This window comes from Penicillium subrubescens (assembly GCF_028828155.1).
Source record: "Penicillium subrubescens strain IBT 31985 chromosome Unknown utg000002l_segment0_segment0, whole genome shotgun sequence".
NCBI classification, from domain to species: domain Eukaryota; kingdom Fungi; phylum Ascomycota; class Eurotiomycetes; order Eurotiales; family Aspergillaceae; genus Penicillium; species Penicillium subrubescens.
Window position 1 is genome coordinate 3,830,846 of NW_026643152.1, and position 21,292 is coordinate 3,852,137.

The 21,292-nt window shown below is 49.9% G+C and overlaps 8 protein-coding genes across 8 annotated transcripts; 4 read left to right on the forward strand and 4 right to left on the reverse strand.

The window, feature by feature from the left end:
• Window positions 1–29: 29 nt before the first annotated feature.
• On the forward strand, window positions 30–1,556 carry N7473_002761 (bZIP transcription factor; the record flags this gene model as incomplete). Its single annotated transcript, XM_057148701.1, has 3 exons — window positions 30–305; window positions 361–1,360; window positions 1,429–1,556. The coding sequence occupies 3 exons, from the start codon at window positions 30–32 to the stop codon at window positions 1,554–1,556; spliced, it is 1,404 nt and encodes a 467-aa protein (XP_057012355.1).
• A 269-nt stretch (window positions 1,557–1,825) lies between these two features.
• On the reverse strand, window positions 1,826–2,853 carry N7473_002762 (uncharacterized protein; the record flags this gene model as incomplete). The annotated part of the gene is made up of 2 exons (XM_057148702.1): window positions 1,826–2,185; window positions 2,374–2,853. 2 exons carry the CDS (start codon window positions 2,851–2,853, stop codon window positions 1,826–1,828), a joined length of 840 nt encoding a protein of 279 aa, XP_057012356.1.
• Window positions 2,854–4,288: 1,435 nt separating this feature from the next.
• On the forward strand, window positions 4,289–8,798 carry N7473_002763 (uncharacterized protein; the record flags this gene model as incomplete). The annotated part of the gene is made up of 5 exons (XM_057148703.1): window positions 4,289–6,802; window positions 6,859–7,183; window positions 7,236–8,146; window positions 8,200–8,363; window positions 8,420–8,798. 5 exons carry the CDS (start codon window positions 4,289–4,291, stop codon window positions 8,796–8,798), a joined length of 4,293 nt encoding a protein of 1,430 aa, XP_057012357.1.
• A 1,410-nt stretch (window positions 8,799–10,208) lies between these two features.
• Window positions 10,209–10,894, forward strand: N7473_002764 (uncharacterized protein; the record flags this gene model as incomplete). The annotated part of the gene is made up of 2 exons (XM_057148704.1): window positions 10,209–10,493; window positions 10,568–10,894. 2 exons carry the CDS (start codon window positions 10,209–10,211, stop codon window positions 10,892–10,894), a joined length of 612 nt encoding a protein of 203 aa, XP_057012358.1.
• A 312-nt stretch (window positions 10,895–11,206) lies between these two features.
• Window positions 11,207–13,105, reverse strand: N7473_002765 (uncharacterized protein; the record flags this gene model as incomplete). The annotated part of the gene is made up of 1 exon (XM_057148705.1): window positions 11,207–13,105. One exon carries the CDS (start codon window positions 13,103–13,105, stop codon window positions 11,207–11,209), a length of 1,899 nt encoding a protein of 632 aa, XP_057012359.1.
• An 860-nt stretch (window positions 13,106–13,965) lies between these two features.
• N7473_002766 (uncharacterized protein) lies at window positions 13,966–15,647 on the reverse strand (the record flags this gene model as incomplete). Its single annotated transcript, XM_057148706.1, has 2 exons — window positions 13,966–15,404; window positions 15,467–15,647. The coding sequence occupies 2 exons, from the start codon at window positions 15,645–15,647 to the stop codon at window positions 13,966–13,968; spliced, it is 1,620 nt and encodes a 539-aa protein (XP_057012360.1).
• Window positions 15,648–17,224: 1,577 nt separating this feature from the next.
• N7473_002767 (uncharacterized protein) lies at window positions 17,225–18,615 on the reverse strand (the record flags this gene model as incomplete). The annotated part of the gene is made up of 3 exons (XM_057148707.1): window positions 18,459–18,615; window positions 18,209–18,376; window positions 17,225–18,146 (listed from the first exon to the last, which is right to left on the reverse strand). Exons 2-3 carry the CDS (start codon window positions 18,241–18,243, stop codon window positions 17,225–17,227), a joined length of 957 nt encoding a protein of 318 aa, XP_057012361.1. The 5' UTR covers window positions 18,244–18,376; window positions 18,459–18,615.
• A 1,287-nt stretch (window positions 18,616–19,902) lies between these two features.
• Window positions 19,903–20,124, forward strand: N7473_002768 (uncharacterized protein; the record flags this gene model as incomplete). Its single annotated transcript, XM_057148708.1, has 1 exon — window positions 19,903–20,124. The coding sequence occupies one exon, from the start codon at window positions 19,903–19,905 to the stop codon at window positions 20,122–20,124; it is 222 nt and encodes a 73-aa protein (XP_057012362.1).
• Between the last annotated feature and the right edge of the window lie 1,168 nt (window positions 20,125–21,292).

A 21,292-nucleotide genomic window follows, 5' to 3' on the forward strand; every position in this document is an offset into this window, starting at 1 on the left:
CAGTAAAAAACTCCTTGAGCCGCTTGGCCATGAACTTTGGGCGCAGTCCGGGCCATTCGTGGCGACCCACCGATTTTTCGATTATTCAACAGTCCGACGCGCCGACGCCCCCGACCCCGAGGAGTAAAGCAACGCCGTCACGTCCTTTTCGCGTCCTCAAGATTATCCATTACTTCACTGCATGTCTTCAAGTAAAGAAAAGGCCTCAAAAGCAATACACGATGGTCGAAGCAATGACTGACGCCCCCGCGCCTCGCAAGAGAGGCCGGCCACGAACTGTGACGGTCGATCAGCAAGTTCCCGATGTGGGTACATACCGAACAACTACCGAGCAAGTAGGAACTGACTCAAGGAATCCAGAGACGTCGAACGCAGCTTCGCGTCGCGCAGCAAGCATATCGCAAGAGAAAAGAGACCACGATCGTCAATCTGCAATCTCGCGTACAGGAACTCGAGTCGGGCATCGAAGACCTCAGCGAGTCGTTCCTTTCCTTCAGTAATCTTCTGTTCGAGGTTGGGATTCTCCAAAATCAGCCTCGTGTCACAACTGCTCTGCAAAAAATTACACAGCAATGCGTGTCGCTTGCCAAAAGTGGCTGCGACGAGGCCGAACAAGCACCTGCAGCGCCGGCGGACGTATCGCCATCGACGTCTCCCACAGTGAGCGATACACAAGATATAATCTCAAATGACAATCCGCTCATAACGCAACTTCCTTCATTGCCAATAATCGGTGAAGCTTTCCAGTCCACGTCGGACCTCGCGGCTCAATGGCCTGGACTATCGCAACTACCCCCTACGCCACCCTCCCAAGAACAAGCAATTCTACCGTTCGGAATAGTCTTGTCGTCTCCGAATATCCCCTTCTCATCCATCCCTAGTCCCGCCCTGAATTTCCCGACCATAGTATCGCCCGATAATCTCCTAAAGCAAGGGCGCTGGACACTCTCACACCGTCTGGTCCGACAATGCTGCGAGACTGGATACTATCTATTAACAAGCTCATTTGGAGACGATCCAAGGGTCAAAGCAATCTTCGGCAAACGATTGACCATAGACGAGCGCAACCGCTTGATCTCCGGATTCGTCGATGTCATGCACGACGAAATAGGAGACACCATCGAGTTGAGGGCAAAAGTTCTCAATTCAAGGAGGAATAGCTACTCGCCTGAACAACTCACCGTTTCCTCTCGAACGTGGCAAATTGTCAATGAATCGGGTGCTGATGAGTGGATGGATGCGAGTGGTGTGCAAAGACTGCTACAGCAGCGAGGGATTCGTATTCAGGACCTGAGCTCGCCCCTCTCCGGTCCCCGATTCAATTCGGCTCCGCAGCTCAACGTAGCGAGCTTCATTAAATGTGAGTAATGCCGAGATTCAATGGTTCTTCGTGTCTTCTTGTCCATGTATTTACTGACCTTGTGGTAGACCTTTCCCTCGGTTGTATCTGTCTCGGTCGCGGACCAGCGTTCCGAAAACGCGATGTTGAGAATGCCATTCGCCTTGCAACTCTTGATGATCCTTGGGCGTTTAACGCTGTGTGCGAAATACCATGAATTATGTATACTAACATTAATTGTCTTCAATAGATATAGTCTCCGCTTACTTTGAATGATACGACGATTACAAGCAGGATCCCGCTGTGGACTTGAGGAAATTCTTCCAGTGCATATGTTCCCTATGTCCGCAAAATTTCTTTAAAAGAGCGCCCTTTGCATCCCGGCCCTTCGTTTCCTCTGAAATCCAGGGCCGGACTCCAATAACACCTATATTTTCCATTTACAATTTCTCCTTTTTTGGGTCTCAAAAATGCGCAGGCACATTTCTAGTCACGTCGCCGCCAAATAGAGACTCTGTCATGGATCACCCCATTCTCACCCATGCCCACAGTGTGCGTGCGCTCTGGCTGCCAGTGCGCTACTCTCTTCAGGCCCGCCTTGCTGGGCTCTCGCAACGGGTCCGCATCGATAAGACCCTTATCGTTGTAGGGGATCTTCTCACCCGGGTGGCTCAGGTGCTCCATGTAGGCCTCGGAGGGAGAGGCAAATGGAGGGCCGGGGGCCAAGGGGTCCTTATGACGAGGAGACTCCAGGCAGATCAGATTACCTGCAGGTGAGGGAGCAAGGAGCTCAGTGTGTCGGAGAGCCCATTTAGGACGGTGCTCTGGGTTCAGAGCACAGAAAAACTAGATGGTTGTTAGAAGGAAAGACCAGAAAGACCAGAAGGAACCAGAGTGGGTAAGAAATGGCACATCAAAAGTCCAAAGACTGAGAGCGAAGCATCTTGCAGCTCTCCCTGTAGAATGCAGAGTACAAGTGGAGAGAAAAAGAGCAATGATGGAATGAGCCCAACAGCGGCAGTTAGTGTACGTACCGTGTAATCATAAATAACATCAAATCCATTTCGAGGAACTCCAATTTCCTTCAACCAGGTATCATCAAAGAAATCCCCGTGGACGAAAGTGACCTTCCCTTTCCCAACTTCCTCGTCTTGCACACGGTACAGGCTATGGTTCTCCTTCTCCTCCTTCTTGCACGCATCGACAGCCGTGGCACTGCACTCCAGGCCATAGGCATCATACCCAAAGCTCGCCAGTAAGAGTACATCGACTCCACGTCCACAGCCCGGCACCAAGGCCTTCCGCCTCTGACCGTCCTGGGAGATAGGCCCGCCAATGGTGCCTGCTCTCTGGACCAGGGTGTCTTCTAGCGCAGGGTTGGGGAAGCCACGATCCCAGGGCAGATTATCACCTTTGTCCCAGAGGGAGGCCCAGCCCTCAACATACTTGTCGTCTTGATATTTGGACCAGTGTCCTTGAATATCCTTGGGATCAATGCTGGTAGGAGTCGTCATGGCTGTGGGGTGGTGACGTAGTTTGGAGGGGGAGGGAGGGTTGGAGGTGCTCGCTCTGGCGTGACAGTGATAAATAGGGCAGAAATTAGGGATAGTACAGAGTGGTCAGAAACTATTAACTAACACAGGGAAGTAAATGACTTTGGTGCACAGCGTCTGTTCTACTTATGCCTTTCTACACTCGTAATTGAGAATTGAGTGTCTTTACGCTGTGATTACGAATCATTGTCGATAGACAACCTCAAGCTCCGACCGCGAACCAATAGTCAATTAGGTGTTGGGTCGAAAGTCAATCAGCCTTTATCTGTTTATTCATCATGATAAAAAAGATCTGTTGAGATAAGTGGAGGTTTCTATTACAGTGGTGGTCTCGAGGGAGCTGAGGGGCATGATCTTGGATAGACCAGCTGTGGAGGAAGTTACTCGGGACCCAAAGGAACCTGGTATAGGATTGGCCTAGGCGAAAATCTCGGGCCCGCCGTTCTCTAATAATTGCGCCGCTCTCTATTTCTAGTCACTATTCTCTCCCCGAAAATTTTTCCCTAAAGGCTTAATTGTCATTCGGGCCGACTACAATCTACACTCGCTTGAATCTACTGTGCAAAAGTCAGGACGTTATGATTAGTAGCGACGCAGCCAGGGGACCAAAAAGATAAGGTTTTGACTAATGACATCAACCCTAGTTAAGGATGCGCCACCCGGAAATATGAATAAACATTTCGAGCAAAGGTCTGATTTGTCTGATCCGAAGGGAGTAGTAGTTAGTTAGTGGCGATTAATAACAACTTGGGAAAAGGCAAAGATGAGTATGACCATTGGGGACAAGTGGGTTCAGTCGGTCTTCATTGACGCACTGAATTGATTCTAGTCGCTCGATCATCGTAGCTCGCAATGAATGTGAATGATTAGTCGGTCTAACCGATCTACGAGGCTAGAGTTTATATGGTTAAACCCGCCCAAATAAGGCAGGGGGCTCTAGAAATCAAGCCCCACTATTCATCGTATCTACTCCGTAATGAGTTAGTGAGTTAACTTAATTAACTAGAGCTAGGAATGTATAGTAATCAATCCGAGCGGATAACTAAGTTATGCCTGATGATTCCACAGAGACGGTTGAACTGACTGTTAGGAAAATCTTAATGCACGAAATGTTCACTAATCACCCCATCCTTCGAAAAGAAGTCCGATGCTCTTCGTTCAGCACCTTAATAGGGGAAAAGACAGAGGGCTTCTTTGGGCTCCTGGCCTTGAATCGGATTATTAATCAGGAGCTAAGTTATGTTCATATATCTAATTATTTTTGTTTTTATATCTTGTGCGTGCTGTTGCTACTCTCCCACCGGCAACTCCAATCGTTTGATCTCCAGCATCTTTTTCCATCGAAGTTCTTCTGCTGTCAAAGTCTAGCAAATTAGCGAATCCGAAGAACTACAATATGGAGGTCAATCGCGACCCCGAGAAAGCGATTTACCAGACGAGTTCGGTCGGAAAGCCCTCCGGACTATCTCCCTCCCCAATGGCGGACCCTATCGTCAACTCCAGAGCGGCGCAGTCAGACGACGAATCTGGCCAAAAGACCGACCCCCGAGACATCTCACAATGGCCCATCACTCCAGATATACTACAAATACGACAACGTAACGAGACTAACGGTGGGAAATTGAAGAAGCTGGGTGTGACATGGCAGAACCTCACAGTAAAGGGCGTCAGCAGTGACGCGCTTTACAACGAAAATGTTCTCTCTCAGTTCAACCCGTTCGGGAAGGGCAGTAAGAGCCCACCCCTGAAGACTATTATCGACAATTCTTCTGGATGTGTTAAACCCGGTGAGATGTTGCTTGTTCTTGGAAATCCAGGGGCCGGATGCACAACACTGCTTAGCGTTCTATCAAACCACAGAAATGGCTTCGCAGAAATTACTGGCGACGTCTCTTTCGGTTCCATGACCAGTCAAGAAGCCAAACAATATCGTGGTCAGATCATCATGAACACAGAAGAGGAGATCTTCTTTCCAGCTCTTTCAGTTGGTGACACCATCGACTTCGCCACACGTTTGAAGGTGCCCTTCCACCTGCCACCGGACATCAAGAACGAGGAGGAATACGCCCAACTATACAAAGAATTCCTCTTGAAGTCTCTCAGTATCACACACACAAAGGATACCAAGGTCGGAGATGAGTTTATTCGTGGCGTTTCGGGTGGCGAGCGCAAGCGAGTGTCCATTCTCGAATGCCTTGCGACTAGAGGCAGCGTCTTCTCCTGGGATAACTCCACTCGTGGTCTCGACGCGAGCACTGCACTAGATTGGACGAAAGCCATACGCGCCATGACAGATATTCTTGGTCTCACTACAATAGCCAGTCTTTACCAAGCTGGTAATGGCATCTACGAGCAGTTCGACAAGATTTTGATTCTCGATAACGGCAAGCAGATCTTTTACGGACCTCGAGACGAAGCTGTGCCATACATGGAGGACCTTGGCTTCCTATGCGACCCTGCAGCCAACAAGTCAGATTTTCTGACGAGCGTATCGGTGCCTGCTGTGCGCACAATTGCCCCAGACTTTGAGGACCGATTTCCTCGATCAACAGAGGAGCTACTCGCTGCCTATAACAACTCGCCCATTAAGCCAAGGATGATAGCCGAGCTCGACTACCCTAATAGCCCCGAGGCTCAGCAGAATACGGCAGACTTCAGGGAACAGGAGGCTCAAGACAAGCACAGGAAACTCCCAAAGAAAGCTGCGGAGTCCGCAGGATATTTCCATCAGGTGCGAACGGCTACCATACGCCAATTTCAGATCCTCTGGGGCGACAAGCAAACTCTGTTCATCAAGCAAGCCACAACTATCGTTCAGGCGCTGATCGGTGGCTCACTGTTCTACAATGCTCCGGACAACACGGCGGGCTTGTTTATCAAGGGAGGCTCACTCTTCTTCTCTCTACTTTATCCTACCTTCATCGCTCTCGCCGAGGTTACGGATTCGTTCGTCGGCCGACCCGTCTTAGCCAAACACCGAGACTTCGCTCTCCACCATCCATCTGCCTTTGTCTTCGCCCAGGTCATTACCGACATCCCGATCATGCTCTTCCAAATCTCACACTTTGGAGTTGTGCTATATTTCATGACTGGATTCCAGTACACCGCCCAGGCTTTCTTCATCTTCTGGCTTATCAACTTGATCTCGGCCCTGGCTATGACACAGCTGTTCAGGTTCATCGGTGCCGCTTTCCCGAATTTCGACGCAGCAACTAAAGCTTCTGGATTCACCATCGTCGCTGCCTTCACATATGCAGGATACATGATTCCCAAGCCCGACATGCACCCTTGGTTCGTTTGGTTCTTCTGGATCGACCCCATGGCCTACGCGTTCGAAGCATTGCTCGCGAACGAGTTCCACGACCAGGTGATTCCTTGTGTGGGCCCATTCCTGGTTCCAAATGGCGAAGGATACAGCCCCGAAACAGGAGGCGGACAAGCATGTACCGGCGTCCGTGGTGCGCCTCCTGGAGCAACCAGCGTTACTGGTGACCAATACCTGGCTTCCATGTCCTTCAGCCACAGCAACCTTTGGCGGAACTTTGGCATTCTCTGCGCCTGGTACGTTTTCTTCGTGGCAATGACCGTGTTCTTCACTTCCAGGTGGAAGCAGATGGGCGAAGGTGGTCGCGGCCTCCTCATCCCCCGTGAGAAGCAGAAGAAGGTACCTAAGGCCGTGGTTGCGGATGAGGAATCCCAGGCTGTCGAGAAGCTATCCGATAACTCCGGCTCCGATTCCGAGAAGTCTGACGCAACCATCGACAACCAGCTCGTCCACAATACATCAGTCTTTACCTGGAAGAATCTGACTTACACCGTCAAGACGCCACATGGCGATCGTCTTCTTCTCGACAACGTTCAAGGATTTGTCAAGCCCGGTACGCTCGGTGCTCTTATGGGATCTTCGGGTGTATGTGCACTAGGAATGCGATTGACAGATGGATATATGCTAATATTTTCACTCAGGCCGGAAAGACTACACTGCTCGACGTTCTAGCTCAACGCAAGACTGATGGTACCATTCATGGCTCTGTTCTAGTCGATGGTCGCCCGCTCCCTGTGTCCTTCCAACGATCAGCTGGCTACGTAGAACAGATGGATGTCCACGAGTCATTGTCCACGGTACGCGAGGCTTTGGAATTCTCTGCTCTTCTTCGTCAGAATCGTGAAATTCCCCGCGAGGAGAAGCTCCGCTATGTGGACACGATCGTCAAGCTTCTACAGTTGGAAGATCTCGAGCACACTCTCATCGGTCGCCCTGGTGCCGGTCTTTCGGTCGAACAGCGCAAGCGTAAGTCTGAAACCATCGAACAGAGTCGGGACAGACACTAACAACTTATCAGGTCTCACAATTGGTGTTGAGCTCGTAGCTAAGCCCAGTATTTTGATCTTCCTCGACGAACCTACTTCTGGCCTCGATGGCCAAGCTGCAAACAACACGGTACGATTCTTGCGCAAACTCGCGGAAGTCGGACAAGCTGTCCTCGTCACGATTCATCAGCCATCGGCCGACCTCTTTGCCCAATTCGACACCCTCCTCTTACTGGCGAAGGGTGGCAAGACCGTATACTTTGGCGATATTGGCCATCATGCGAGGACCGTCAAGAAATACTTTGCTGATCATGGCGCACCGTGCCCCCGAGAGGCCAACCCTGCTGAGCACATGATTGAAGTCGTATCAGGAAGTCTTTCTAAGGGCAAGGACTGGAACCAAGTCTGGCTCAACTCGCCAGAACACGAGAAGATCACTCAAGAGCTTGACACTCTTATCACCGACGCTGCCGCCAAACCGCCTGGGACTGTCGACGACGGCCATCAATTCGCAGCGCCCATTTGGGAGCAGATAAAGCTTGTCACGCACCGTATGAACATCTCCTTGTTCCGCAACACCGAGTACATCAACAACAAGCTTATCTTGCATATACTTCTGTCTCTTTACAACGGCTTTTCGTTCTGGTCGATTGGTAACAGCGTCAGCGATCTCCAGCAACGCCTCTTCACGGTCTTCAGTTTCCTATTTGTCGCCCCCGGCCTCATCTCCCAACTTCAGCCTATCTTCATTGATCGTCGCAACGTGTATGAGACGCGCGAGAAGAAGAGTAAGACCTACCACTGGGTGCCATTCGTTACTGGCTTGATCGTTTCTGAGCTGCCCTACCTGGTCGTCTGCGGTGTGTTGTACTTCGTGTGTTGGTACTGGACTGCTGGTTTGCCAAATGATACCAAGTGGGCAGGTAGCACATTCTTTGTCGCAGTGAGTTCTCTCTTCTTTGGTTGACTCCTCGGTCAAACTAACAAACCGTCTAGATCTTTTACGAGATGTTGTACACCGGTATTGGACAATCGATCGCCGCGTATGCTCCCAATGCAACCTTTGCATCTCTCGTCAACCCGCTGGTCATCACCACCCTCGTATCATTCTGCGGTGTCTTCGTTCCTTACTCCCAGATCACGGCGTTCTGGAGATACTGGTAAGCCTCATACGACTATTAACACCCATGAGATCAATGCTAACATCACATATTAGGATCTACTACCTCGATCCCTTCAACTACCTCTTCGGCGCCTTCCTCACCTTCACCACCTTCTCCGTCGATATCACTTGCGAACGAGGCGAGCTTGCGGTCTTCAATCCTCCTGCGAACGAGACATGTGGTGACTATCTCTCCACCTATCAGCAAGGCATGGGACGTGGCACGAACCTTCTGAACCCAGGCGCTACGGAGAACTGCGAGGTGTGCCGATACACTACTGGGCAAGACTACCTAAAGACACTCAACTTGAACGAAGAGTACTACGGCTGGAGGAATGCGGGGCTGGTTGTATTGTGGGGTGGAGTGTTCTACGCCCTGGTGTTCTTGATGATGAAGTTGCGAACCAAGGCGACGAAGAGGGCATCTGCGTAGATGCATGGTGTCTGTTGAAGAGTGAAAGATTCAAGGTACCCTGCTCGAAGAAGAGTAAAGACGGAGTGCGAAGTTGAGCGCGTACGTGTTGGCTTCAGATGTGGTATTGAAGCTGCACAAAGGAAGATTCAAATCCTAGATCATAAAATTGCGCCCTTGCGCCAAGCTTAGACTGTTGTAATAGTTTCATTGGATAATTAAGACCTTATTGCATTCTCAAAGCTTCCTAGCTGTGGTGACTGGTGATCTGTTGGGGCGCGAGCTGCCCGAGTTCGCCTGCTGTCCTTCCAGCACATCGGCAGAGCGGAACATATTTGGTATTCTAGTCTGAGAGGATCTTGGTTGTTGATTTCTCCTGCTAATCCATGTCATGACCCGCGCGCTTCGCTGCTTTCTCCTCTTGCTCGGCATACCTTGGTTCATCACCTGCCCTAATATCTTCAGGAGGGGTTTCCGACCGTTTCTGGCTACTTTGCTATCCACCGCATCTAGATCTTGACAGAGTTGTATCCCAGATCTCCCATCTCCTTCTGAGCAAGTTCCTTGTAAGTAAAATCGCCGAGGCGGAGCCGCAGGCCGGGGTGATCGACGGCGCTTCCTTCATCGTCACAGAAAACCAGATAGGAACGACAGGACATTACGCACGGTGTTACGAGGATTGAACCTACCTCATGCGCGACCACTTCTACAGCTCGTAATTCAGGTCCGTCGGGAGTATCGCGCAACTGGGGTCGCCAAATCGATAGCAACACTGGCCCTTGGGACAACAAAACGTTCGCGTGTTGACGAATGTCCATTGATATAACGGAAAGTACCTTCGTAGAACGCCAAAACGAATAAATAGAAGGAAAGAATGAAGTTAAGGATAAAGAGAATATTCGCTATAACTTAAAATAAGGGATGTAGCTACAATTTATACTCCAGGACTTAAGCATAGATATTAGTGTCTGATGAGAGTGGATCGCTTTTTTTCTGCGCCGGTGCATAACAGAAAGCCTAAGCCCTCCATTGTTAAGTCATCGTGCCCTAGTTCATTATTTTATTTTTTGAGAGAGGAAAGAGATTGGAGGGTCGAGTACCTTAAAAAACAAGGGCACGGTGAAAATTCAGGTCCATTAAAATGTAGGTTGGAAGATAAACAGAACTGTGGGGCAAAGCGCTCTTTTGAGTATGGGCTGAGCACCGACTGGGTGCTCAATAACTAACTCGATGCCTCTGATGAATATCTGAGGAATCAGTGAGGGCTCCGTGAGCATCCAATCAGACTCACTGGGTCTGAGCCCCGGACTGAAATTTACTCAGTGAGTCTGACTCTGAGCGCCATCATAAAAGCGGTGGCAGCTAAAATAGGAAAGCCCCGCATCGCATGGCATCCGAAAAATGTTACGTATAGTGGCCTAGGTAGTCACCATGCCTATCACAGAATTCGCCCTCCTACGTCTAAAGGAAAAGGAACCATCACCCACCACCAGGTCCAATCTTCGAGACGTTATCAAGGAACAATCCGCATGGTCAAAGCACCCAGTTAATTTCGTTCGCCAGATCGAAGACCCAAGCTTAGTGTATCTTCTTGGTGGATGGGCATCTGTGGCCGAGCATTTCGGAGATTGGATTACCTCGGAACCGAATCAGCGTTTACTGGCTCAGCTCAAGGGTTCTATTGGTATAGAGTGGTTGTTTCACTTGGATATTGATGTGGGTATACCCAAGAGAATGGGCTGTTTCACCCAGCGGTGAAAATCTGCTTTTACTGACATGACCTGGGACAGCCTTCTTTAAACAGTATCCCCCTGAATGCACCGGTCCTTGGTATAAGTCGGTACTTTGTCGAGGCCAGCAAGAAAGACGAGTTCGATAGTATCTTCAAAGCAGGTGCTCCGCATCTCGGCGAATACACGGCTCCGTACAGCTACGCCGGGGGCTGGCGCATCGATAAGGAAGGCGAAGACGAGGAGTTTGTGCTCTTCAGTGGCTGGAACAAAGTCGAGGACCACTTTGGTTTTGCCGATTCTGATGCTTTTAATGAATTCGGAAAGATCAAGGGCGCTATCAAAGGAGCAGAGATCAATCATGTACACTTGGAGAAGTGGGAGTGATTGAGGTCAGATTCATGTGCAGCACATAACTATGTAGTTAGATCCAAGCCCGAGAAGCAGAAAGATTAACACAAAAAAAGCCTCCTCGGCGCCACCGGTCAATCCATCGCGCATGTAAATGACAGAAATGATGAAAAAGGCAAATGGGTATTATGGATCATCATCATCTGGTGTCGTGAGTTAAACAGAGCCAAAGAAAATTGAATCGTAACTGAAAACAAGACATGAACGCTAGGCTTTATCCAATGGAAGAAACATGCCAAAATAGTACCTCGTACACCCCTCGAACTCAATAAAATGTTCATATGCAAATTAAAGCACCTTCAGCTTCATCCACTCGCGTGTACCGACGCCAAGGTTGAGACCGTTGCACTCCCACCAGCGACGGACGCGACCGTCCGCACCGGAGACTGCATCTTCGAGGGCTTCCTCGATATCGCAAGTCTTGAATTCGACCCTCAGACCGCAGTCTTTCCACCATTGCAAAACATGATCATGACCGTTTTTTGTGGGGCCGACAAGGACTTGGTTATCGAAGATCATTTTCGGTCCTTTCAGTCGGTACCAGAAATCGAGGACATGGACATGGCCGTGCGTACTGGCAATGCGGGCGACATTTTCAGCGTGGCTATATGGGATACCAGACGCATCCCACCAAGCAAGAGATGCGATGCGCCCAGATTGCGCAGCTAGTAGGACAGACTTGCCTACTTTGAGAGGGATTGGCTTGTGGATGGGTGCCTTTGCTGATGCGGTCTTCCACCAGTCCAGAACAGCGACCCGGCCCTCGGCACTGGCAGCCTCGAGAGCTCGTTCGCTATAGCGGAGTGGGAGGCCTGAATGTAGCCACCAGTCCAAGACATGGATGAAGCCAGCGCGTGAAGCGCCGTCCATGGCGTCGGCAGCGTACTCTTTGTTTGGAAGTGCAGGCGCATCGCGCCACCAGGTGAGAACAGTGGGGTTGCCATAGATCGCGGACGCACGATAAGGGATGTTTGTGAGGCGGGACGTTGTCCAGAGAAGGTCGAGGTGGTTTTCGGTAAGGTAAGAGAGGATATCGGTACGAGAGAATTTCACAATGAGGTGGCAGGCTAGGTCTGACAGTGGTTTCCACCGAGGCAAACTGTCAATGCGTTTCTTCATTGCGGCAAATGAGCCGCGAAGGATGGTATACTCCAGAGAGGCCGGCGTGGACATCTTCAGGAGGTGGCTCTGCCATTCTTGGGGAACTGGGAGGTTGGTCGGTATGCCCACGGCCTTTGCAACTTCCCAGTCCCCTAATTGATCCTCAAAGACGTTGAGCCAGATCTCAAAAGGGAGTGATCGCACTCTCGTTTCTGGATTTGGCCAGTGTGTCTGAAGCTGGCGAAGGGCCGTGGCAGTGTCACTTCCTGATGGCTTTGTTGATGAAGCCGATTGTGATGATGGTATTACATTCACGCTGGAAGGGCCTTGTGAAAAAGTTCGCTCCCACTGAGGTAGGCTCAAGCCTTTCTCCAAGCTTCGGTGCAGTTCTTGCAGACCATCCCAGGGCAGTGGTGTCAACTCTTCCGGCCCATTAGACTTCCAGAGCACGGGCTGAACAATCCGGACCCACGGCCAGAACCGATTGATTTCTTCCAGCTGTCGCGCACTCAGTGGATGATCCCATTCTGAGACGGTCATTCCTGGAATCAAAATCACAGGCTTGCTCGAAACCCAACCTCGCAAAAGCGCCAATGTCAAATTGTTTGTCAACCCCGTCAGCATGGATCCCAAAGTGCCTGCGTCGATGGGAGCGACCAGCAGCATATCCGCCCACTCGCAGAGCTCAGCCGTCTTCGCCTTGAGCCATTTCCGCGCACTGGTCTTCTTATCGAAGGTTGTACTGTCGACTGAGTCTGTGTAATGTGGGATTTTGTTTGTGCCGGCCAGCAGCGCCACAGATTCGTCGGTGATCAAGCGCAGCTCGATATACGGGTTCTTGACTAGCGAGGGTAGGACGGTGTCGGCAAAAGCGCTGTCCGTCGAGAGCAGGAGGCGCCGCCTCCGACTAGACGTTGGGACATCGTGCATGGACTGGTCGTAGCAGACCCGATAGCCTTCTTTGTTGCCAATCACCGTCTCCTCGCCGTCGCCATCCACTTCCATTTCACTATTCCGCTCCAGCTGGGCAATATTGATCTTCGGGGTATTCGGGACGGTTTTATCGGGCCAGAAACCAACTGCCATCCATGCCCGGGCCGATAAATCTTCTTGAGTTCGGGTTCTGTACACTCGATATACTGATAAGGAATTGCGCGAGTCGATGAATGAGGGACGTAGCAAGGAAGCAAGGAGGATTCGGTGAGAAAGTGGAAAACCGATCAAGTGTCTGTAGTCGAGTCACAAAGCAGTCCAATTAAGCCCTAATTGCTTATCCGACAACAGCAGATTGGGTTGAAGATCAGGCAATCGAAGCGGTGACGGGTTTTTAAACTCCTTCTCCAACTGTATCCACTATAAGGGCGCCAGGACCTAGACCTTTCCCCGACCGATCCGTTGTGTAACCTGGTTGACTCGAGCTTTGTTCCCTGCTCTGAGCGGTGTATTAGTTGGGTCTCTCTTGGCTGGAGAATTTGGTTCCAGGTCGCCACGTCTCGCCACTCAAAAACCGGTGGATGGTGCTCGCAGTTCAATGTATGCAACTCCAAACTCCAAGACTCCGGAGACAGAGGGGGGTGCAGGGGGAAGCACAGTACTTCTAGCACAACCACAGCAAGCCCAAGACCATCCAACGTGTGCAGCAAGCCAATGAAGACATGCGGAAAGATTTGATTAAGGCCAAAAAGCAGCCAAAGTCGCAGGCGCCGCTTACCAGCGGGCAGCCGTGCAGCAGCGCTTCGGCGTGATTGGTGGGGCGGTAGCCGGGGCGGTGAATAAAGTGGAACCAATGACTAAGTCAAGTGGGGGTTTCTCCGGGATGAACTTTAATCATAGGATGAAGACACAAGTAGTCATGATAGTCTATTTAGTATGTACTTGACATTCCTCAGTCTCCTTGCTTTATACACAGCACTCTACTTCATCACGATCTCTACTTGCGTTCTATATCACCGACGAGACAGGTTATTGTGCAGCTTGTGCTCTCGCATCGCAATACTAACTGCCGCTCCCAAGATTGTCAACCCAAGCAGCGTCACAAATACCGCCCGCAAGGAGTCCATATACGCGTCCAAAACGCCTGGGATCCAGTCCGTAGGCAGCTTACGGATCTCATCCAAGCTATCACGGAGCCGGGAGATCATCTCTGCCGCATGCTTGCGATCGCCAAATCGGGACCACAGTCCAGTTTTCAGGGTGTTCTGGAACACGGCCGAGGCAACTGTGATACCAATGGTACTTCCAGTGCTGCGGAACGCGTATGAGGCCGATGTCACGACGGCATGGTGTTCGTGATCCACGGCTGAAATCAGTGCCACCAAGGTGATGGTCAGCATACTTCCATAAGCGACACCGCCGATGAAGAAGTACACAAACGGCAGCCACACAGGCGTATTTAAGTTCAGGGTACAGATCAAGGCCGCTGAGAGTACCTGCAAGGTCATGACAGCATAATTGAGGATCTTGTAGCGTCCTGTGCCTCGCATTACGAAGCCACTACCAAGCGACCCAATTGATGTGCCAATGGCTTGCGGGATCAGGCGAACTCCAGCCGCGGTGGCCGAGAGGCCCTGAACCTGGAAGTAGACCGGGAGATAAAAGAGTAGTCCAAAAACTGCCATCGTCGTGAACCAGTTGGTCAGGCAAGCTGATGCCACCGTCCGGTCCAGAAGGAGTCTCACTGGGATCACCGGCTCGGTCGCGACGTAGGCCTCCACATAGATGAAGATGCCCAAGAAGACTGCCGACACCGGCAACGAGACCAGGACAATTGGGTGAGTCCATGGCACTTGGTTTCCGCCGGTATTCAGACCCAGCAGCAGTGTAACCAACGTAAGTACCAAGGTGATGGCTCCGAGGAAGTCAACACGCTTGATGCGCGACTTGTCTGTATCTTTCACAGGGATATTCACTGTGAAGATCACCAAGATACAGGAGACCACCAAGAAGGGGATCTGAATTAAGAAGGCCCACCGCCATCCCAACGTATCATTGATCCACCCACCGAATACTCCACCAAGGCCCATGCCGGCTCCGTAACAAATGTTACCGATGCCTTGCCAGACACCTCTTTTGCGCAGCGGAACTAGATCCGAGGTGACAAAAGTGGATATAGCTGTGAGACCACCTCCTCCAACACCCGCGACGACGCGACCCAAAATGATCGCCCATTGCGTTTGTGCCAGACCACAGATCAAATTGCCAAGAGCGAAGAAAACATTGGAAAAGACCAGGCCCCAGCGACGCGAGTATATATCGGTCAATCGGCCGCTGAGAGGTTGACAGGCGGCATTCGAGATCAGGTAGGATGTAGCTAGCCATGAGAGGAGCGAAAACGAGTTGAACGAGGAGGATATAGGCGCTGACAATGTCGCGACTATGGTAGTATCTGTGAAGGAATTCAGTCAGCAAAGCCTCGAAACCCCTAAGATACCTATTAGAAGAACATACCAAGTGCAGCAAGGAAAACACCCAACCAGATGCTTCCAAGTATCAAGATTAGCTCCTTGCTTGATCGCTCCTCAGTGACTGGTTCCTGCTCGGTTGTTTCGCCCTCGTGGGCGGGGTCAGCATCACGAAGCAGCGGGGTCTCCTCTGAGACTGGGGCTCGTATGGGTTCGTCAGTCGGCATTGTGTTCGAAACAATTCTGGCTGTCCGCCCACCTGTGGAATTCGAGTCCGGGCTTGGAATGATGTACTACCTAGAGGGTGAAGGAAGAGGGCGCCTCGAAGCTTGGGCGGAAGCTGACGGCGGATCCCGTGCGCGTGCGGAGCTTAGGTGTGGAGAACGGAACGGGCTTGGCACAGTCCAATGATGCCGAGTTCCACAAGGGCTTGATCAATATGGGATACCTACACCTATTCACTATCTAAATTCGCCTTATGCTGTGCCAATAAACTGAAGCACTCCACTATGCAAAGAGCTATATTAACGGTTTAAATCTAGGTATATCTGCTAGCCGTTCGCTCCTTCCAGTTGAAGAGATATCTAATGCTGTGTGAATATATATGTCACAATTCTCCCTAGTGCTCCACTCACTCACTTCAATAGACGTTTCCTCCCATCTAATCTCAAGCTGCTTGATACACCAACAAAAACTCAGCGACAAGAGAGCACAATATCATTCATCTATATAGTCATTCAAGAATAAGCTATTTACAGCACGATTCACCAAAATCACTTGTGTGCAACCATCTCTTTAACCGTGTCACCAAACCCTACCATACATATCGTAGCCGATGCCGCAACTCCAATACGGGGACCCAGCCCACGAAACAATCTCCTTAAAAGAATGACTGTTCTATCATGATGCAATATCTTCGGATGCTGAGGGATCGAGACATCGAGGCGTTGGCATCGCAGTACTAGACCTTGACGATACCACTGATGCACAATTGAAAGAAATGCACGCCCTTGGTATGCGTGGTATCCGACTCAACTTCCAAGCAGATGGAAAGGAAATCAGCACTGACAGATTGGTGGCCACCCTGCGCCGGACGGCCGATCGCAATCGATACTAACCTGCTTGGATGAACCAGCTGTTCGTACCAGGGTGGTCATGGGACTGTGAGATTACTCCCTGGATTTTGAAACCGATACACATTGCTATAGTGTTTATACGACGTTAATTCCGATCTTCCCGTCAAGGTCATCGCAGACCATCTTGGTGGTATGCTTGGCCCAACCAAACTGCCGGCCGACTTACAGTAAGCGCCGACATCACAACCCGGGTTCCAATCACTGTTATCGCTCGCAAAGCAGTCCCGCGTCTGTGTGAAGCTATCCGGCTTATATCCCATGTCTAACGAGATGTTGGCATTTGTCCATTCCTGCAGACCGAATGCCCAAAGAAAGGTACATGTTACTAGGTGGCATTGGCAGGTGGAGATACTGAGGCCGACTTCTGTGGTTCACCCAGACCGACGCAGCTGTTAGCTGGATTCAGTCAGAAATACGGCGATTATTTCCAACCCACCATGTTCGCTTTCAGACACACTCGAAGGTGGGGTCGCCAATTTTTAAGCAAGCAATTAAATAGAAGTATGAATTTGGATTCGGACATAGATCTACAAGCTCTCTCCGCGCCTGTGCTTGCCGCCTTGTCGCCCGTTCATCTACCCACTAACCTTGTTACAGTAAGCCCAAGAGCGACTGTGAAAGGCTCTATGAGCATCATATAACGAAATTGGAGGTTACAGGAACAAGTTTCATTTGTCCAATTCAGGGCGTTCAAACTTCGCAATCGTGAGACCTGTCATTAGAACCAGCTCTCGAAGATCAGCGGTCTCAATCTCATTAGCCTCCTTCAAACCATTCATAAAGACGAGGCATTCTCGATTCATAATAGCAATCACGGGAGCTACAAGCTTAGAAGCATCCCAGTGCCGTTGTCCGTGCCAGTCCGGGTTGACGCGGCAGAGGCGCGTGTCCTGGTCCAAAATGAACGGCACATCCGCCGGTGCCTCTCCATATCCCGACTTCCAATCGCTATAACATTCCCATTGGAGCGTCTTAGGATACACCTTTGGGAATACCACTTCATGCGCAACGCGATTGGCCACACGCTGGAACTGGTAATATAACTGGCGATTTGACCGGATGATTTCGTCAAATCGCCACCGTTCGCCCTTGGCCAGGGTTACCCACCCTCGGTATCGGAGGCAACACCTACATTGCAGGAAAATAGGGTAGTCAACATCAATACCACCGACGACGTTCTCTCTCTCGAACGGAATTGACCCGGTGTCTCTGGCCTTTAGGGATGCTGCATCGTCTTCGTAGCTAGTTACGATAAGGTCGTTGCAGTTCAGCTTATAGGACTTCTTTATGTTCGATGAACTTCGGTCTGACAGAACCATTTCCCCAGGACCCAGAATGGTCCTTATGTCTTGAGTAGAGTTTGGCTCTGGTAGCGAAATTCCGAAGTATGGGGGACTCCAGATGTTATATCTCGGGAACGTAAAACCTTCTCTCCAGAAGGAGCCTTGTCTTATTTGGAAGCACAGCTTAGGCTCGGACGAGAATAGGTACCAGCTGCCTGTGTTAATAGCCCAGGGCTCAGCGCGAGTAATTTGGAACACATCGGTGCATTTTGGTTTTGATGGCTCTGGGGGAGCTTCAAGCTCAGCACTAGAGGCGTAGAAGATCAGATCCAATACCTAGAGTTTTGTGGGGATTAGAGGAAGCCTTACTTGGAGGCGAGCTTATCTTTCAGACAACTACTCATCAAGAGTGTATAATTGGATTAAATACACGAGTGGGGTGGTTGGGCCGTCACCAGGCGAAGACACGCGATGTGCATTCAATAGAAGTAAATATACGCAGAGAAAGCAGAAGCCACTGCACGAAGACAACGTAGCCTTATTCACTTTATCAGCAGTTGAGACGGTACCTTGGGCATCTGCCCGTGAGGGGGCGATTGTTTGGCGACGAAGTTCATACCTCGAGTGCGTAGCAGGCGAATCGGTAATCTTGCGTCAGGCAACAATTTTCCACTAGCGAGGCGCTAGGACTCTCGCGTCGGCGCTGCGCCTCTATGGCAGAGGATGCGCGGGAGAAAACGGTGGATCAGCCTATATAAATTCCGAGTCAAAGCGTTGTGATGTCTGAGGGGTAATCTGTCCAAATTCAAGTGTATGGCAATGGTGAGTTTCGGCATACTAGTTCACCCGATGCCGAAACTTGCAATTACGGTAATTTCGGTGATCTACCAGAAATACATCCTGAAAATGAATCTCCTTTGCCTCTGCCTTCCTGCCACCAAGGGACCGGCGAAACGACTCTCCCAGACAATAATTCAACTATAACAAAGGGGGATCATCCTGCCTGCTGTTGAAAAGAGCAAGGTCAAAATCAATGAACACGACACCGGGCCGGTCACTATCTGGAGAAGCTATCATGACACTCTGGGGCTCGAGATCGGTGAGCCAAATGTCCTCAAATATCCTGCTTTCAAGTTCCACAATTGACTTAAAATTCATTGACGGACTATGTCCCTAACTGCGAGCCCTACGACAAAGCAGCCTACTCTATTTGACCAGGCCGCGCTGTTGTAATTGCTATCGCCATTGGAGGACTAGCGAGCTGCTATTGTAGAATCGAAGCCCGAAGCCGGACTCACTGCTTAGCCGGTCTAACTTCCTAGGCCCCGTCCGTGATTTAGGAAGGACACCGTTGGCAGTAATCCCGCGTAATGGTAATATCCTGGAAATTATAAGAGTGGGAAATAGTTTCACTATCGTCACTACCGTCCTGGTAGGCACTTTCCTTAGATTTATCAGGTAAGCTAATATTATATTTCCCTAACGGATCTCCACCAACCCACACTAGTAAAGCCTAGAGATAACGGTTATTATGCGGGGTATTAGGGTGGTCATTCCGACAAACGTAAAGAATTAGCCGATAGGCGGCTTATTCCTAGTTTCTCGGACTAGAGTAGCTATCCATCTTCTCCGTAACCAAAAATCTATTTAGCACGCCGGTCACAACCTAAGTCAGTAGAGTGGGATTACTCCATTTGTCCGGGAAACATCAAAGTTTTATCCGTACCCTATATATCAAAGGTAACTTTTCCAAAGAGCTCATAGGTTCGTATATTGAGAAGTTGGGAGCTATCAAAATTTATTATCAATAATCTCAAGCGTCATGCTTTTATTAGATGATAAGTCGTAAGGTTGCGCCAAGCGCGCAGAAAGGTTTATACTTATCCTGCTCCGATAAGACGCAGCTATGTGTTCAGTAGGGCATTGACTTTGGTCCTCGTGACTGCTATGATTATAATAAAGGTATCAGTATAATTCCAATTAGGCGGCTCACCAATACCGATTATATATGGCTGCTCACTGCGGAGTATAGGGGAACCGGTGATCTCCCCATTTATGAGGGAATGGCGGTCGAAGAGCCGGACATTGAACTTGGGACTGGTTTCGCTTTTAAGGTCATCAGTCGACGCATCGTGGCTGGCCCTATCCGCAAGGGTCGTAAGTCAGGAAAGGTGGGCCGTCGTGGTCGTCGTGGCCGACGCCGAGGCAGGGTTAGGATGGCTTTGACGTCCACGGTAAAGGGCACATTTGAACCTATGTATTCTAAGGGTTCAAAGCTGCCATAAGCGATTTGTTCGCCCGATTCTAGCTTACGAATACTCTGAGCGAATTTGGCTGCGCAACTTCCGAGCTTCTACATGATGTCACTTGGCAGTCTCAATACCACACAACTGGCGACGCGGCTCCAAATGTAGAACGAACTCATCCCATAGGCCAGTAATGCGAGGGTTCACAAGGACTGAGCAATAATATATCAGAGAACTCTCTTCGCCGGTCTGTCTCATTTTATCCAAGTTCATCCCGGTTTCTTGCCACCAGTTTATACTCACGGTTTCCACCACGTCTCTCATCTAACAAAGATGGCCACCTACGAAAGATTGACGGCACCCTACCAGTGGCCCACACGAGGAGGCTGTATGCGAGCTTGCCGAGGAACCGGGCTCTACATGTAGGTACGCAGAGGTTTAAAGATAGTAGTCGTTATCCTGCATGTCATTATCGAGGCGAGGGGACGGGTTAAATGATATCAACCGACCGACCAACATACTATAGGGTGTTGAACACTTGAACAAGCGCCTTCAAGCCAGTCCACTAACAAAACTACTAAGTCACGAGGACTCTTACGATATCGACTTCTGAGAGGATATAGATTGAAAAAAAATCAATATTTGGGCTTAAAGGAGATACGGCGTATGTAAATTGGAACATACTATATTGATAAATAAGTGATAACTAATCAGTTGCCCTTTCGGTTTAGCCACCGGGCATTAATAGACTCACTATGTGTGTGTGTATCGAATGCGTCAAGAGCTGCCTGAATTTTTTAAATCATCGGATCGAGTTTCAGCAGCACACGGTGATAAATTCCAATACAATTTCGTTAGAGATAGGGCCAAAGTGTACTACTCTGGTTCTATTCGAGAGGATCTGGGAATTCATCCAAAATGGTCCGCCATACTTAGCGTCCAGTGTTGAGCGAGATTGTCCCTCCGAATTTGTCGAAATTAGGCGCCTGGCTTCACCTAATTGACTAAAAGAATCCAATATACTCAAATAACCGATTTCAGCATAATAATGTATAAATGATCCTATACATTTACCCTCTGAATTAACCTGGATTTATCCTCCCGAATTCACCAGAATCCTTATCAACCGGCTACTCAAAATTTAATGGTTAGAATTTAGAGGCCGAGTTAAGCGGTTAATTCAAGTCGCCCATTTTTGGATACTATG